This window comes from Pinus tabuliformis, chromosome 6, assembly GCF_031772625.1.
Source record: "Pinus tabuliformis cultivar Carrire ecotype Pingquan chromosome 6, CPIR1, whole genome shotgun sequence".
Classification (NCBI taxonomy): Eukaryota; Viridiplantae; Streptophyta; class Pinopsida; order Pinales; family Pinaceae; genus Pinus; species Pinus tabuliformis.
The window spans coordinates 756,715,994-756,735,584 of NC_142292.1; the positions used below are offsets into that span (position 1 = coordinate 756,715,994).

At 34.8% G+C, this 19,591-nt stretch overlaps 1 protein-coding gene across 1 annotated transcript; it reads right to left on the reverse strand.

Annotated features, from left to right (window-relative positions):
• Positions 1 to 5,447: 5,447 nt before the first annotated feature.
• On the reverse strand, positions 5,448 to 6,832 carry LOC149260940 (expansin-B16-like). Its single transcript, XM_089380937.1, has 4 exons — positions 6,437 to 6,832; positions 6,162 to 6,340; positions 5,902 to 6,031; positions 5,448 to 5,781 (listed from the first exon to the last, which is right to left on the reverse strand). The coding sequence occupies exons 2-4, from the start codon at positions 6,227 to 6,229 to the stop codon at positions 5,587 to 5,589; spliced, it is 393 nt and encodes a 130-aa protein (XP_089237063.1). The 5' UTR covers positions 6,230 to 6,340; positions 6,437 to 6,832; the 3' UTR covers positions 5,448 to 5,586.
• Positions 6,833 to 19,591: the final 12,759 nt, after the last annotated feature.

The following is a 19,591-nucleotide window of genomic DNA, read 5'->3' on the forward strand; positions in this document are numbered from 1 at the left end:
CCACAAAAAATTGTGGATGATGCTTACACGGGAAAATAAAGAGAGAAAAGAGAGAAGGAGGAGGTTCGTGAATATTGCAATGGAAGTGCAATGAGCCTACAACCTGACTAAAAAATGCATAATGCCTGGGGAATGGAGGTGCATGGAAGTTAGGAAGGAGGTGTGTTGGATCCCAACTAGACATATAAAGAAATATTTAAGTGAGAGGCAAGGACTAGAACGCAGCATCCCCAATGCCCCAAAATATGTATATTGTTAGACAAAAGTGACTAAAATTGGTGTATATTTGAGTCAATTTGCAAGCAGAAAATTTGTACATGAGGTTGGAAAAGATTCGAAAAGAATTGTATCAAGAGGGCAAGGGAAATAATATCAAGGACCTTGGCCAACTGAAGTCAAGCTCAGGGGCCATACGTCCTTTCCTTGGTACTATCTCTTAAGAAAATGGAACTACTGGTAAACACATATGTCAGACAAGTCCTCCAACACCTCCCATAATTAGTTGCAAGTTGCTCAAAATATTGAATTACTGGCGTATGTTGAATCCAAGTCATTGTGATTGGCACATTTCCTACTATTGATCAATGCTCACATGTGAACTGGAATTTTATTTCGAGGTGTCCCACTTGCCGAGGAAAACACACGGAGGCTCAAGCTCTATCATATTTTCTTCTTTGAATAGGAAATAAATATAATTCGAGGGATGATTGTACAATATGGGATGTAAAATATAAAAATTCACACATGTGAAACCAATCATTAAGGAGTGTGATAATCGGGACATGTCGCATAGTGTTAGAGAAACACAAGGGATATGGAATAGGTCGGGTACGATACTTAACTTTTCTCAGTCTAAACGAGGTATTAAGGGTAAGAATATGAAGGTGATCAACCTAGCTATGGATTGGAGATAGAGAATTCTGTGAGATTGAGGCTATGTGTCTAGTTCTCATCATCATAACTATGTCTTCAATAGAGGGGTTTGGGTTCAAAAACCAATAATATGTACTTCCATTAAGAGTACTAATAGATCACTTCATTCTAAGGAAGCATAGAAAGTATTTTTCTAGGAGTTGATTCAGGTTTTCCGTTCATAAGTCCTTGAGGTTCCTACATGATAAATATGTTATGAATATATATGAGGCAGCCAATTCAACATGGAATGAGGGAAGTTGTGTGGTAGTCCTAGCATTTAAGCGTAGAAGTGATATTAAATTAAGTATCAAAGAGACCTATAGTGAAGTATGTATTGACAATTTGTTAATGGAAGGTGTCAGAGTGTCATCCCTAGCCTATGAGATTTTACATCGAAGAGAGATTCTATATTTTTACAAGTTGGTTTGAATATTAATTGTTGTTTTCTTGCATGGGTGGAATCTTATGACATGAAATTGCAATGTTTCATTCAAGGGATTCCTTTTTACCATAACTATTTCATCCCCAAAAATTATGGCTTCCTTTCTCTTTGTCCTCAATGAAATTAAATATCCTAATAAATCTACACAAATAGTGTGCACAATTGCCATTTTTATCAACAAGTTGTACTTTCCATGAGAAAAACAAAAAAACAAAAACAAAAAAAGTATCATTTTAATACAAAAATTCCCTTTCAATAATTTTTTTACATTAAGAAAAAAAAAAATCAATGAATAGGATAGACTACAAAACAACAAGTTCAACAAGGACTCTTAGAAAAAAGCAAAGATGAAGATAGAGAAACATGGATAGTGGTAGACACAGATTGAAGGTGCACTTATGTGAGTGTGGCCTAAAGAATATTTTATATGTAATGTAATAGAATATAAATTTAAAATGACCTAAAATATATCTAACACAAGTACGGAATTTCTATTCTAAGAGTGAGCATATGACCATTTGATCTCTAGATTGCTTAATAATCCAGGACTCCAACCTTTTATATTCATGCAACATTTTATAGGATCATTATTAGTAATCATCTAATTCTAAAATTTGACCTAAAATCATCCACCATTCTCTATCATATAATTGATATTTGTGTTCAATAATTTCTCCATGTTATAGGCCTTTCTAATTTAAACTTCAGTTTAAGTCGCAAATAATATGCTCATTGAAAATGATAAGGATTCTTCCTATTTTGAAAAAAATGCCCATTTTAGATCAAAATAGAAGTATGGAAATAACAATCGATTCGGAACATCAAGTTCTGCTTATTGTCATTTATGGAATGTTTGGGGCATTCATGAACATGTTGTCAATGGCTATGTAAATATTCTAGATGGTGTAACCACAATAATAGTTATGCTAATGTCTTGTGTTGAGAGAGGGAGTTATGTTGAGTAAATATTTATAAGTGGCTTTATAATTGACGCATTGGAGTTTAGAAGCTCCCTTTGACTCTTTTGTTTTAGACCAAAGAGAATTTTTTCCATAGCCCAAGATCTTTAATATATTTATGATGACAATCTACACATCAAATCAATTCATTGAGGGAGTCCATCGTGATAGGAGAATACTCACTCATCCATGCTATCATTCACTTTTGTTAAGCATGAAAGGGTATGTAACTTAGTTCTAGAACATTCAGTTGGTTGGTTCTGGGATTGGTTTCTATTTTGCCTAATCCTTCATAGTATTAATTAAAATATGGAAAAATAAATTATGATAACCAGTTTAGCATAGGTAATTTTATCAATATACCCATTTTCATGATATACCTAATGATATTAAAGGAAACCTTACTTCTCATGGATAGAGAAAATTTAGTGTGTAAATTATACCCTACCACTAATTTTCCTTTTATTTTTCCACAAAAAGAATTCACCAATACCCGTTTTTTTAAATACAATTCACCCAAATTATATTCATTTATGTGTGTGTGTGTGTATAAACTAAACATTAATTTCAAATCTTAATATTTTCACAGAATTATAGCCAAACATTTTGTAGTTGGCATTTAGGAATTAGTAATATACCCCAATACCTTACATTGTAACCTAAATATGGATCCTTAAATTTTATATGCTCATGCATATGTTTCAAACATGGATTGAACCCAACGATGAGTAGGCTCCCAATATTTTTGAGTCCTTGTCATTTGAGGTTCAACATCAATATAAGTAATTAACGTTTTCTAAAGAATACAACACACACACACGGTCTCTCTCGCTCTCCCACACACACACAAAACAAGATAATAGAATTATTGAAGACGGTGGGGTGTTAGATAACAACAACCTGCAATAGAAATGGAAGGTTTCCTCAAATACTAATATATGCCTTGATGCCTATCCTTCTAACATGGATAGAGGGAAATTTTATGAATCATAATCATTTGTGGTTAAGAAGAACACATTGAAACATAACTTGGATGAAGGTATTGGAATTTTATCCCTAGAGGAAGGGCATTAGAGATTTTATGTTTCTTTCCAAAAACCTAGTGACATTGCCTTGTTTAAATTTATTTATCATGATTATGCATTATAGGTTGTTTGCAAGTAAAACAAAATAAATATTTGTTTATCCAAAGCCATTATAATTGTTCGATGATAAATATTCCATGATTCTCTCTCTCTCTTCTATTCATGTTGCACCTAACATCATTATACTCTTTCCAACCATATTCTCTTTCTTTATTTATGTTTGTTACACCCAATATCATGAAATTCTTTTAAAGTTTCAGCCTGATATATTAAAATCGAAACATATAGAAATGAATGCTCTTCTCATAGTTGCATGGTGAACATATCATCATGAACATATTTAGAACTAAACATTATCATAATACACGTACATATACTAACTTTTATGTTTCAAATAAAAACAAATGAGAGGTACAATTTCAAAGTGTCCCTTGGAAAGTCAAGGATGAGTGTTGTAACCACTAAGGGATGTACTCATATATCTTATACCACATTCTTATGTTGATACAGAGTTAATAACACACATTCTTCTAACTAAACTATAAAACACAACCAAAGGCCACAAACATTGTAACATGACATTTGAAAAGCATAATCAAATAACCATTAGCTTGTTCACAACAATTTGAGACTTTTTTTATAATGAATTTGACATTTTTCTCTATGATTTAATTGTTGTTAGAGTTCGGAGAATAATTGTCCTTTTTCCTTTTTCTGGGGGGAGAGGTTTATTGTGTCGTGGTGCAAGTACTCGTGAATGGATGATCATGTTTGCTTATTTTCTTAAGTATGCACAAGTACATTCAATTTCTTTCTCTCTTTTTTTCATTATAAACATGTTAGGTTATATGATGTGACCAGCACATAACTATGGATTAATGTTCATTAACCAATGATTAATTTGTGATCGGGGTCAATACATATGATTAGTGTTAAGCAATTGGATTAATCGGGATATTTGTCAAGCGACCTTGGCTCTGTCTGTATGTAATCTCGACTTTTGTTAGAGCTCTGGACACTTGTAGTTTATTCGCTTTTTCTGTTGTGGCCGACTAGGGTCCAACCATGGCTTTTGGGGTTTGGCTGTTTCGTATTGTCTTACTCTGTTTTAGTCAAGAACTCGAAACTATTCTTGATGTATGCCAGTATTATGGTTATAAAAGAGCAGCTAACAAGAAATTATGTGTAAATGGGTTACCTCTATTTTGGATTTCGTTCTTCAGCAGTTGTATTCTCGCTCTATTGAGAACTGGCTCGTAACTTTCGTTTCCTTTCATATATTTGGGAATTGTTGTTGTTATAACAGGAATTCCATGCTGGGAACGCTCATATGGCTTCTTTATTGAACTTACTAGCTATTTCTATGTTTAATAAAAAGAAAAAAAATAGATGGGAATGCACAGTGCTATTTATTTTACACACACAGTCATTAGAGGAAAGGAAATAAATGCCATAGACAAACTGTTTACAGATGGATTCAGAGATTCAGATGTTTCAAAATTATTTTCTCCTTTTTGTATTTCTGTTCTTCTGCATTGAACCCCTTAAAAATGTATTACATTGGTTTTTGTATTGTATTCAGATAATTACTTGAGTTGTTCTAAGTTATCCTTCAGTTACTTTTATAGTTACACAATTGATAACTATTTTTGGTTTCTTGTGCGTAGCTTTTACAATATTTTCTTTTTTAAATGAAAAGACAACTGTAAGATCAATTAATAAAAACATAGAACAATGTGACCGTAATGACCCTAACCTAACTGTACTTTTCCTAATATCCCTTAACTAATAATGAAATAAAAGCTAGTTCCTTAAGAAATAATGAAATAAAAGCTAGTTGCCGCAAAACGAGATTATTTATTATAATTTGGAATCACATATCATATCATGAACATTTCATTTTATTCCTGCTCAGTGATTAAACTTTATTCCAAGGAGAAATACACATGCCACCGGGCTAATCGGCAGCTCAGCTCAGCTCAGTTCAGTTCACATAACTGCAGTGCAGCAATCATGACAAGTACTAGATACTATCTGCGCCGTGCTTTGGATTTTTATCCGCCCAGAATGAATGAATGAGTGAGTGAGAATGTTTGAAACAGTGCAGGAAAGGGTCGCATTATTATTGTAGATACCCTATGAATCGTTGGAATTCCTGCATCTAAATATATTTCATGCCTTGCTTTCAATGAAAGTTGACATTGGTATTGTACGTAGCATTCGGCTGCCAATTCTCTGGAATAGCGTTATCTATGATGAGCGTTTTGCCTGTGGAGAGGGTTGTAAGGCGAATGGAGAAGGGAGCACTCAGAGGACCACTGTTCAAAGCCCAATTTGCACCCGATGTTTGTTGCATTGGTTGCCATGTATTGGAGTTTCCCTGAAGAGAATAGAAGCGAAACACGAACGAAGCCGTTAGATAAACTTGTAAGTATAATTGCAATAATCAATATAGCGTATACGATGGGGGCAATTTAATTGAAGTGTGTAAAGCACCCACCTGTTTTAAATCGACCGCTCCTAGGTCGCCATCTCCATTTACGTATTCAACAAGGAGCCCCAGCCAGTAAGCACTGGAGCCCGAATTGACGTGGAAGGCAATATTGGTTCTCTGATATTCACAAGGCACCCTGTTGTATAGCACAAAATGCAGGTGATCTATATATAAGAGGAAGCATTGCAATGCATTGCAGAAGAAAAGATAAGACTAAACCATTTTTTAAAATCATCGACTCATCTGACAAGAGCGAAGATAAATACCTTCGAAACAAAGCAGACACGACTCCAGCATTGAGCAGATCTGTACCTCTACGAGGATCAGACGCCATATCTTGGAAGGCAGTACCGCTGAGAACAAACTGTGATTGCCCAGATGATTCGTCAGCGACCACAACGGTCACTCCCGTTTCGGAACACAGAGGATTGCCGGTGCATTTTACCTGGTTACGCAGACAGAATAGAATAGAACAGAATTTTATGAGTTGATGGAAGATTCTATAAAAAAATCTATCTCTATCTCCAACAACTACGCATACCTGATAGCATGATCCACAGCCTTTTCCTCCTTTGTACAGATCTGGACTTGCTGAAGCCACTTTTGAATCAAAAGGAAACTGTTTCACAAGGCTACCATATCCGCATGCACCGCCTGTGCCAAATCCACAACACAACACAATCTAATTTCGGGTGCTGGCCGTTATAACAAATAAATTGTGTATGTTGTTAAAAGGATTTATGCAGTTCAGTTCAGTGAAAAAGATGTCAGGCCATTACCTTCGCTTCCGGCGCCATCTGCAGGGCCATTCCACCTTGCAGCGGCGGGCTGCCAACCTGCCCCTTCCCCCTCAACCGCCGCTGGATGGCGTTTTCCCACACGCACGCCCAAAGCGGTGTGAGAGCATATCGTTATCGTTAAGCAACCTCCCAGCGCTACCAAGTAACCCACGTAAAGGTTCCACTTCATTTTGTCTGAGGCAATAGTAACCGTAGTATTGCGAGAATTAGGTGCAAAACTGTTGATCCCAACCCAACCGGCGCAACTGTGGGGTTCTGCTCCGCTAACTGATCATAAGCTCTACCGTATTTATACCTTCTCTGTGGGTTCGATTTACACTAAAATCCTTGGCTCCATTACCGGGCAGGATCATTGAGCTGAATCCCACCTATCCTATCGACTCCTCCGTCGACGCATTGCTCCGTTAAAATCGGGAATCACATTTTCCAAAACAATGCGTGTCAACAGAACACACGTCACAGCCATACATACTTTGAAATTGTACTTCTCCTTTTATTAAATATAAATATAATGAAAAGAAGTGTATTTTTCCAAAAAAATATATATATAAATATAAGGAAAAGAAGTGTATTTTCCAAAAAAATATATACATATATATAAGGAAAAGAAGTGTATTTTCCAAAAAAATATATACATATATATAAGGAAAAGAAGTGTATTTTTCTTTTTTGAAATTTTACCTCTTCTATTTTATTAAATATAAATATAATTATAATCAAAAGAAGTGTTTTCCTCTTAATTAAATATAAATATAAAGTTATTTTGTTTCTTTTGAAAAAGAAAGACATACATATTGTGGATGTAGATAATGCCAGCTGGATTGGTACAAATAGGGTGACGTGGGAATGAAGAATTTGACGAGCAAGTATACAAATAAGGCCATCTCGATATAAGTTTATGTTGGAATTACAACTATTCTATGCTCCATGCACATGAAGTCATGTGTGTCTATACATTGGAATTACAACTTTCACTGGTTTTAAAAGTAATTATTTTGAGAGTTGTTGTTAGTGAAACTTTTTGGGAGCTCTTTCGGTCTAATTTCTCTAAAATGGGGTGGAATTTATTGAATCAAAAGTTTGACGAGTAACACTTGTACAATAGAAGTGCCGTAAGGGTTGTGTTGAATCCATATATATATATATATATATATAGTCAAAAAAACCAATTTAAATAACACAAATCAAGATTTCACCTCATTTTTACTCCATTATTTTCATTTCGTGACTATATTTTTACTCTCCTCTATTTTCATTTTTTGGGATGTATTATTACCTTCTATTTCATATGTTATTTTATGCTTTATACCAGTGAGACCATGTCTCTAAATACCTTGGAATTACAACCTTGACAACTTATTTCATTGCATGAATATTGTTTTTTATTTTTTTAGTATACTCTATTTTCATTTTCATGGATGTATTATTGGCTCTGTATTCCATATATTATATGTTCACCACCAATTGCGTCATTTTCTATGTTATTCTAGAAGAATAAAATTTGCATTAGCTCATGAGTTTCTATTTTTCTCCTACAAAGCTTTCTTTTATCTATATAGTTTTGAGCTTCTATGTTTTTCCTACAAAGTTTTCTTTCATCTATATAGTGTTTATTGATTTCTTTTCTGTTACACCTCCAAGTTGGTCCATCTATAAATAGAGGAATATCTAGATTGATCCAAATGGCTACATAAATTCAAGAGATGAACATTTTTTCGAGTGCCATAAACTCAGTTCCCTCCATTCTTTTGAATTTGTGAAAACTATGTAGAGTGAGTGGACATACTAGATCGGGCAAGCTAGATGGCTAGAAATGAAGATTGTATGAAACTTGAGGGAAGATGGGTGACTTCTAAGTTTCTTTGAAGGAGGGGGGCATGCCAAGATGGGGTCCAGTGTTCAAATTCCCTAAAGAGGATGACGAAGGTCCCAAGAGGATTAATGAAGGGAGTGAGTTGAAATGTGGGGATGTTTGACTATTTTTCTTATACACACTAAAACCCTAAGGGCACAATCAAGTGGAACTATGTTGACTCAAATTTCAATCACTTCTTTATACACTAGTGCTAGAGTATACTAAATATTGGATGTTATGGGGATTATCATTGAGGCTTCCATAGTTAATTTCCCCATGCACTCAAAGTTGGAAAACAAGGGAAGGGAAATGGGAGCTCTCCATCTCATTGTTCAAAAAATGTTGAATCCTAATACACCTTTAAAATATCACCATTCAAAATCTTAAATCCTTTCATGAAATGGTCTCTCCACTTGTCTACATGTTGAAATGAATTCCTACATTTGCTTACAGTGATCATGAAAACCAAGGCTAAATTAAAAGTCTTATATATTCGAAAGGACCTTTCTCTTTACCGTGGAGGAGCATTTCTTTTTTCTCAAGTTCATTCCTTTTATTTTTATCTTTTAAAGTAATTTTCATCTTCACGTAACAAGTTGTCATTTCTTTCTTCTCTTTTCCAAGTTTTGATGCAATAGGAATTGAATGTTCAGGTGCTCGTGGATCCCTTATTGAAGAAGTTTCACTAGCTACAGTAGAAATTATAAGAAAATGCTTTGAGTCTTTCAATGGTAACTCTAAGTGATTTTGGATGAGAAAATTACTTGTTTTTCATGATCATTTGATAAGTAAACAGGGTGTTTTGTATGCTTAGTAACAGCAATGAAGGCCAAATGGTTATGGGTATTTTCTAGTAAAAGATAGTTGATATTGTTAGAAACTATCATCATGTTCTAGATACTTTCTTGTCACACAATTTTCCTAATCAAATCCACACAAAATCCTAGAAGGTCATACATTTTAATGACATACCTTTGCACCATCGAGGAACATTGGTAGTGTATTCCTTAATTTCCAACTATTGTTAGGGTGACTCTAGTTTCCACCACCATCTCCTATTGTAATGATGAATGTAACACTAGGGAAGACTAATACTTTTGTTGAGTTACTTTAATAATATTCCACTTCAACCATCGTGATTTTAAATGTAAAATATACGAGGCTTATTAGGACAATTTTTATGAGAAGGATTTCCAATATTTAGTATGGCATTAGCACCTCACCATCCGCGAGTGGAGCATCCTACTCACCAAGGACAAAACTTAGCGTCGATGCCTATCATCTACTATATGTTATACAGTAATAGAAATGTATTTATCGAGTGGTTATACAATGAGATGTTGTCACCTCCACCTGGCTTCAAATCCCGCGAGGGGACGTCTCTGGTCTGTTTTGATAAGTCTCAAGGAGTAGGCTCCCCCACCCTCGTGGAGTCTCAGCTCTTGTTAATTCATAAATACTTTGTATATCTAGCTTGCAGGTCGTTGGATATAATCTTGGTGTTATAGCGGTAGCCACTAGGCTTCATATTGGGCCTCACCCACATTACTTCAATGAGTTACCGATTCACCATGGTTAACAAAAAAGAAAAAAATTGTATGGCTAAGTGGCCTTAACCTAAATAATGCACCATATACATGGAGGGGGGCTGGGGCGGGATGGGTGTTGCTGGAGACTAACAGCTTGCATTTCTACCGCAGATAATTTAGTGAGATGATAACAAGAAGAACATGTGGCTTAGTGTAAGAGCATGGAGTGAGATCAAATTTCGCTTCCATAATAGAAACATCAAGGCTTCCCCTCACAAAAATTATTCAGTACAGGCCATTTTTTTGCCTTAGTTGTGTTATGTATTCATGGCATATTTATTATTTCAACATTGGAAACAAGTACATAGATAAGAGTCCTGTACTTAAACTTCGATTGAGGGAAGTTCTATTCGCATCCTAATCAATTGAGCTTAGACACGGTATCGAAGTGACTTTTCCAGGGTTATTTAGTGAATAGTGCCATTGAGGGATGGTATTGGAATCCCATTCGTAGCTAGAGGGAGTATATATGAGATCGTATGTTTTGCTTTTACTTATCAGTGATGCCTTTTATGTAGTGAATAATAACCTCATTTACAATCATTATTTTTTCATGATTACATAACCTCGGTTGATTACAGATATCGGAGAAGGATTTATCAATATATCCATTGGTCCCTTGTAACAATTTGGATATGCTCTCTCATTTTATTTATGTCCTTAGTACCCAATATCAAGGAGTCCCTTGCATTGAGAATTTTAAGGATGTCAAACTTCCAAAAGAGGTGATGTTTTTAACTCGCACATAGGTATTGATGCATACGACTCTTCTATCTGTAGAACTGATGCCCAATGTATCCATCCAATTTATCATAAAGGACACACACTTAAATGGTACATGTTTCTCTTCTCATACTTTCATGGTGAACTTGACATGATTTCATGTGAGTCATGAGGTTCAATAAATTTATTGATGTTTTCCTTTCTAGGTGGAAAATTAATATTGCTTCTATCATTCATGTATCTAAATGAGGCCAACGCTGGTGATCACATGGAAACACTACTTTTCTCTATCATAAATAAATCCACTCAAACTAAAGAACACAAATTTTAAGAAATAGCTAAAATATGAGAGTTGTAACCACTAAGGTGCATACAAATATATTGCTTGTGTCATTTCAATACCATAAATCCCAATGGATGAAAATCAAAGCATAACCAAGGGGGCCAAAACTTGTAATATCAGCTTAAAATTCTGAGTCAAATAATCCTGAGTATTTTGAGAGTGAAGATAGATTATGACATTTCACTCCATGATTTATGGTTCTTACAGTTCCAAAAGGAATCATCAATTTTTTTTAGGTTTATAATTTCATGGTGCAACTACTAATCATGTGATGATTGTGATGGTTTCTTTGTTTTTGTACGCATGCGTATATTCAATTTCCTTGATTTCCCTTTTATTGTAAATAAATTAACTTATAATTAACGTTATTTTCTAACCTAGCTCTTAATCATTGGAACACCTTAATGAATTCCGAATGGAATTTGCTGAGATTCAATTGGCCAAATCGAACTCACCAAGCGTATTTCCTCCATATTAATAAGTTGGAATATCAAGTAGCCACTCCTCAAGGTGGCGTGGAGAAACTATTTTTTTAGCTGGTAATGTAGGGAATAGATATCGAAACATGTAATGGTGAGCTCATAAACATTGAATTGAGGATCTACGAAGGTATTGTCAAGGTATGGCGATGAATCCTATGAAGGTGGCATGGGTTATGCTTAAAAATTGAAATGTAGAGAAAAATAAGAGGGTCATGAAGAATTCAATGAGATTCCAACGAGCCCACAACCTAACCTGAAAATAAACGTCAACCGAAAAGAAGGAATGTGTGCAGAATCCAAGAAGGGTGTGTGCTGGAGCCTAATGAGACTGATAGAGAAACCCTTAAATGAGCACCATGACCTCCAACCACACCAACCCATATCTCCCAAACTATGGATAAGGGTGTGTAATTCAGGAATTTGCAGGGGAAAATGTGGTATAAGAGGTTGGAAACATTAGAAAAGAGCTCTAAGATCAAGGGGGGGAGGGCATATGAATATATGATCCATGATATCCATGGCCAGCTACCAAATACCTTTTCCCTAGTGGTATCTCTTACCAGAAATAAATTAAAAGTAGAAGAAGTATGTCAAACGAGTATTCCAATTCCTGCTAGGAAGACGTTTAGTTACACACTTTTCAAAAATACCGAGTGAATAACATATCTTAAATTCTAGTGATTGAAATTCATTTTGAGGAACAACATTTTCTATTGTTCATCAATGCACTAATGTTGATTGAAATTGTGTACCAACAAATCCTACTATCCAAGGAGAACGCATGTGTTCAATTCCCATCATATATGTTCCGGGCATATAGAAACATAGCTAATTAGATAGGAAACCTAAACCTATAGAGCATGGGATGTATCTAGAAGACTATATGTTATAGACAACAATTCACACCTCCACAAAAAATTGTGGATAATGCTTACACGGGAAAATAAAGAGAGAAGGAGGAGGTTCGTGAATATTGCAATGGAAGTGCAATGAGCCTACAACCTGACTAAAAAATGCATAATGCCTGGGGAATGGAGGTGCATGGAAGTTAGGAATGAGGTGTGTTGGATCCCAACTAGACATATAAAGAAATGTTTAAGTGAGAGGCAAGGACTAGAACGCAGCATCCCCAATGCCCCAAAATATGTATATTGTTAGACAAAAGTGACTAAAATTGGTGTATATTTGAGTCAATTTGCAAGCAGAAAATTTGTACATGAGGTTGGAAAAGATTCGAAAAGAATTGTATCAAGAGGGCAAGGGAAATAATATCAAGGACCTTGGCCAACTGAAGCCAAGCTCAGGGGCCATACGTCCTTTCCTTGGTACTATCTCTTAAGAAAATGGAACCACTGGTAAACACATATGTCAGACAAGTCCTCCAACGCCTCCCATAATTAGTTGCAAGTTGCTCAAAATATTGAATGACTGGCATATGTTGAATCCAAGTCATTGTGATTGGCACATTTCCTACTATTGATCAATGCTCACATGTGAACTGGAATTTTATTTCGAGGTGTCCCACTTGCTGAGGAAAACACACGGAGGCTCAAGCTCTATCATATTTTCTTCTTTGAATAGGAAATAAATATAATTCGAGGGATGATTGTACAATATGGGATGTAAAATATAAAAATTCACACATGTGAAACCAATCATTAAGGAGTGTGATAATCGGGGCATGTCGCATAGTGTTAGAGAAACACAAGGGATATGGAATAGGTCGGGTACGATACTTAACTTTTCTCAGCCTAAACGAGGTATTAAGGGTAAGAATATGAAGGTGATCAACCTAGCTATGGATTGGAGATAGAGAATTCCGTGAGATTGAGGCTATGTGTCTAGTTCTCATCGTCATAACTATGTCTTCAATAGAGAGGTTTGGGTTCAAAAACCAATAATATGTACTTCCATTAAGAGTTCTAATAGATCACTTCATTCTAAGGAAGCATAGAAAGTATTTTTCTAGGAGTTGATTCAGGTTTTCCGTTCATAAGTCCCTGAGGTTCCTACATGATAAATATGTTATGAATATATATGAGGCAGCCAATTCAACATGGAATGAGGGAAGTTGTGTGGTAGTCCTAGCATTTAAGCTTTGAAGTGATATTAAATTAAGTATCAAAGAGACCTATAGTGAAGTATGTATTGACAATTTGTTAATGGAAGGTGTCGGAGTGTCATCCCTAGGCTATGAGATTTTACATCGAAGAGAGATTCTATATTTTTACAAGTTGGTTTGAATATTAATTGTTGTTTTCTTCCATGGGTGGAATATTATGACATGAAATTGCAATGTTTCATTCAAGGGATTCCTTTTTACCATAACTATTTCATCCCCAAAAATTATGGCTTCCTTTCTCTTTGTCCTCAATGAAATTAAATATCCTAATAAATCTACACAAATAGTGTGCACAATTGCCATTTTTATCAACAAGTTGTACTTTCCATGAGAAAAACAAAAAAACAAAAACAAAAAAGTATCATTTTAATACAAAAATTCCCTTTCAATAATTTTTTTACATTAAGAAAAAAAAAAAATCAATGAATAGGATAGACTACAAAACAACAAGTTCAACAAGGACTCTTAGAAAAAAGCAAAGATGAAGATAGAGAAACATGGATAGTGTTAGACACAGATTGAAGGTGCACTTATGTGAGTGTGGCCTAAAGAATATTTTATATGTAATGTAATAGAATATAAATTGAAAATGACCTCAAATATATCTAACACAAGTACGGAATTTCTATTCTAAGAGTGAGCATATGACTATTTGATCTCTAGATTGCTTAATAATCCAGGACTCCAACCTTTTATATTCATGCAACATTTTATAGGATCATTATTAGTAATCATCTAATTCTAAAATTTGACCTAAAATCATCCACCATTCTCTATCATATAATTGATATTTGTGTTCAATAATTTCTCCATGTTATAGGCCTTTCTAATTTAAACTTCAGTTTAAGTCGCAAACAATATGCTCATTGAAAATGATAAGGATTCTTCCTATTTTGAAATAAATGCCCATTTTAGATCAAAATAGAAGTATGGAAATAACAATCGATTCAGAACATCAAGTTCTGCTTATTGTCATTTATGGAATGTTTGGGGCATTCTTTGAACATGTTGTCAATGGCTATGTAAATATTCTAGATGGTGTAACCACAATAATAGTTATGCTAATGTATTGTGTTGAGAGAGGGAGATATGTTGAGTAAATATTTATAAGTGGCTTTATAATTGACGCATTGGAGTTTAGAAGCTCCCTTTGACTCTTTTGTTTTAGACCAAAGAGAATTTTTTCCATAGCCCAAGATCTTTAATATATTTATGATGACAATCTACACATCAAATCAATTCATTGAGGGAGTCCATCGTGATAGGAGAATACTCACTCATCCATGCTATCATTCACTTTTGTTAAGCATGAAAGGGTATGTAACTTAGTTCCAGAACATTCAGTTGGTTGGTTCTGGGATTGGTTTCTATTTTGCCTAATCCTTCATAGTATTAATTAAAATATGGAAAAATAAATTATGATAACCAGGTTAGCATAGGTAATTTTATCAATATACCCATTTTCATGATATACCTAATGATATTAAAGGAACCCTGACTTCTCATGGATAGAAAAAATTTAGTGTGTAAATTATACCCTACCACTAATTTTCCTTTTAGTTTTTCACAAAAAGAATTCACCAATTCCCGTTTTTTTAAATACAATTCACCCAAATTATATTCATTTATGTGTGTGTGTGTGTGAATAAACTAAACATTAATTTCAAATCTTAATATTTTCACAGAATTATAGCCAAACGTTTTGCAGTTGGCATTTAGGAATTAGTAATATACCCCAATACCTTACACTGTAACCTAAATATGGATCCTTAAATTTTATATGCTCATGCATATGTTTCAAACATGGATTGAACCCAACGATGAGTAGGCTCCCAATATTTTGAGTCCTTGTCATTTGAGGTTCAACATCAATATAAGTAATTAACATTTTCTAAAGAATACAACACACACACACGGTCTCTCTCGCTCTCCCACACACACACAAAACAAGATAATAGAATTATTGAAGACGGTGGGGTGTTAGATAACAGCAACCTGCAATAGAAATGGAAGGTTTCCTCAAATACTAATATATGCCTTGATGCCTATCCTTCTAACATGGATAGAGGGAAATTTTATGAATCATAATCATTTGTGGTTAATAAGAACACATTGAAACATAACTTGGATGAAGGTATTGGAATTTGATCCCTAGAGGAAGGGCATTAGAGATTTTATGTTTCTTTCCAAAAACCTAGTGACATTGTCTTGTTTAAATTTATTTATCATGATTATGCATTATAGGTTGTTTGCAAGTAAAACAAAATAAATATTTGTTTATCCAAAGCCATTATAATTGTTCGATGACAAATATTCCATGATTCTCTCTCTCTTCTATTCGTGTTGCACCTAACATCATTATACTCTTTCCCACCATATTCTCTTTATTTATTTATGTTTGTTACACCCAATATCATGAAATTCTTTTAAAGTTTCAGCTTGATATATTAAAATCGAAACATCTAGAAATGAATGCTCTTCTCATACTTGCATGGTGAACATATCATCATGCACATATTTAGAACTAAACATTATCATAATACACGTACATATACTAACTTTTATGTTTCAAATAAAAACAAATGAGAGGTACAATTTCAAAGTGTTCCTTGGAAAGTCAAGGATGAGTGTTGTAACCACTAAGGGATGTACTCATATATCTTATACCACATTCTTACGTTGATACAGAGTTAATACCACACATTCTTCTACTAAAAGATAAAACACAACCAAAGGCCACAAACATTGTAACATGACTTTTGAAAAGCATAATCAAATAACCATTAGCTTGTTCACAACAATTTGAGACTTTTTTTATAATGAATTTGACATTTTTCTCTATGATTTAATTGTTATTAGAGTTCGGAGAATAATTGTCCTTTTTCCTTTTTCTGGGGGGAGAGGTTTATTGTGTCGTGGTGCAAGTACTCGTGAATGGATGATCATGTTTTCTTATCTTCTTAAGTATGCACAAGTACATTCAATTTCTTGCTCTCTTTTTTTCATTATAAACATGTTAGGTTATATGATGGGACGAGCACGTAACTATGGATTAATGTTCATTAACCAATGATTAATCTGTGATCTGGGTCAATACATATGATTAGTGTTAAGCAATTGGATTAATCGGGATATTTGTCTGTCGCACTGATTTCGGAGTTAATGTTGGTCTGTTGGTTGTACTCGCTTCGATTTCCGCCTTCCCGTTATTTTGTGTTACCAAAACCCTCGTTTCATTTCATTTGGTCATTTCTTGGTTTTCTCTCTGTTGCGATGAGGGTTTGTGCTCGACTTGTTCGCGACTGTATAGAGCTTGGCAGCAATGCTTTGTATGCGCCCAGCTATGAACTCCTCCACCTGGTGGCGAGGTATCTCCGCCCACACTTGCAGTTTCGTCGCCTCGTTTCCTGGGCATTGTATTTAAGGCTTCATTCATGAGAGGGTTTATGTCGTTCCTCTTTTGGCTCTTTAACCTTCTACGTGGTTATTATCCTTTCCTCTATTCCCTTGTCTTGTTATGTTACAACTTTTCTGGTTAAGCTTCCGATTTTGATTCTCTGGTTGATGTATGACTATTTTATTGCTATGGAAGGTCGCAGTCATAGTGGCTTCCTCGGCTTCGCTCGGTCCTGGCAAGGTAGCTTGACCCCTCCATGCAATAGCTTGTCTTCTTCATTTTTCTTCAACACTAACTGCAGACACCCCTTTGTTTGCAGGGTTTTCACTGTTGACTGTGACTCAATTGGGGTTTCGTTCCTCCAATGAAAATACTCTTCAGGTAAGCCATTTCTTTTTACTTTGCTCGTCGAATTTTATTTCCAGGTTGCTCTCGGCATTCGTTTAACTGACATGCCCTGTTGGCTCTCTGTGGCAGGTCAGGGTTTGCTCCAGGCTTTCTCTTTGAAACGGTTACAAGCAATGGCTCCCGTAGGGTCATTCTCTGCTACTCTTAATTAACTTTTAGTATTATTCCTCTATCTAGACACTGGAAAAGTCCAGTACTCCTTCGTTTAGTTGTCTTTGTTGTCAAGCGACCTTGGCTCTGTCTGTATGTAATCTCGACTGTTGTTAGAGCTCTGGACACTTGTAGTTTATTCGCTTTTTCTGTTGTGGCCGACTAGGGTCCAACCATGGCTTTTGGGGTTTGGCTGTTTCGTATTGTCTTACTCTGTTTTAGTCAAGAACTCGAAACTATTCTTGATGTATGCCAGTATTATGGTTATAAACGAGCAACTAACAAGAAAATATGTGTAAATGGGTTACCTCTATTTTGGATTTCGTTCTTCAGCAGTTGTTTTCTCGCTCTGTTGAGAAGTGGCTCGTAACTTTCGTTTCCTTTCATATAAGTGGGAACTGTTGTTGTTATAACAGGAATTCCATGCTGGGAACGCTCATATGGCTTCTTTATTGAACTCAGTAGCTATTTCTATGTTTAATAAAAAGAAAAAAAATAGATGGGAATGCACAGTGTTATTTATTTTACACACACAGTCATTAGAGGGAAGGAAATAAATGTCATAGACAAACTGTTTACAGATGGATTCAGAGATTCGAATGTTTCAAAGTTATTTTCACCTTTTTGTATTTCTGTTCTTCTGCATTGAACCCCTTAAAAATGTATTACATTGGTTTTTGTATTGTATTCAGATAGTTACTTGAGTTGTTCTCAGTTATCCTTCAGTTACTTTTATAGTTACACAATTGATAACTATTTTTGGTTTCTTGTGCGTAGCGTTTACAATATTTTCTTTTTTAAATGAAAAGGCAACTATAAGATCAATTAATAAAAACACAGAACAATGTGACCGTAATGACCCTAACCTAACTGTACTTTTCCTAATATCCCTTACCTAATAATGAAATAAAAGCTAGTTCCTAGACACTATTTTGGTCAACAAATGTAAATGAAACTAAATGACAATGAACCTGTCCTCCTTAGCTGAGACCAAACACCCGGTCATGGTACCCTTAGTTGGATGCTCCTGCATCATTATATATAATTATAATTTTGAACATCAAACTTAATTGTTAGACTTGCATTGTGAATTATGAGTTCCATTGGGTATTGTTTTGAGTTTCAAATAGACAAATGGCTTTACTTCCCTATACATTTGGAATCAAACTCACCGAATGCTTTGGTATATGGTAGGATACATGAAGAGAGGTTGTATAGTGATTAGACACAAGTTTTAGGATTTTGATGTTAATCTTAAGATGATATCCATATGACAAGCACCACCCAAAACTTAATGTGCACACCCATTTTTGTCAGGAATGTAGTTAAAATAAAATATCTTTCGACACTTCGGAACTTCAAGATAACAAAGTTTGTGTGGATTTATTAACGTTTTTAAGATTCACTTAGTGTTTTATCTCATGGATTTGAAAACTTGTTTTATTGGCTTCATGATTTGACTAGTTGTAACCTAGTTCTTGCTACTTGTTCATATAGCTTTTGGGTGTGGTTTCGTAGTTTAAATATTTTAATTTAATTAGTTTATGTTTCTCATTTTATAATTAATATTAGACTCTTCATTATTTTTCAAAATGTTTTTGAGCAAGTTTTCATAGTAGAGATACCTAGGTTTTCATTCAGGTGAATCCATGGAGGTTGGTTGCACTTTTTGGCAATCACGCAAGGGGAAAAGCACAAAAAATAATCTCCATTGATAATTTTTAAGTGCTCCATCGAGCAATATTTTAGCCTTGGATTGAGGAATTTGAGAGCTTAAATAATATTGCTTGATTGAGCTATAAAAAAATTCCAATCGAGCTCCTATGT

Bases quoted from the DNA above. Each gene is read 5' to 3' on its own strand.
- LOC149260940 (XM_089380937.1), bottom strand. From the start codon at position 6,229: ATGGCGTCTGATCCTCGTAGAGGTACAGATCTGCTCAATGCTGGAGTC. The intron at 6,032-6,161 runs GTATTTATCTTC...GCTATACAACAG, and splicing joins GTGTCTGCTTTGTTTCGAAG to GGTGCCTTGTGAATATCAGA. The intron at 5,782-5,901 runs GTGGGTGCTTTA...TATTCTCTTCAG, and splicing joins GAGCGGTCGATTTAAAACAG to GGAAACTCCAATACATGGCA.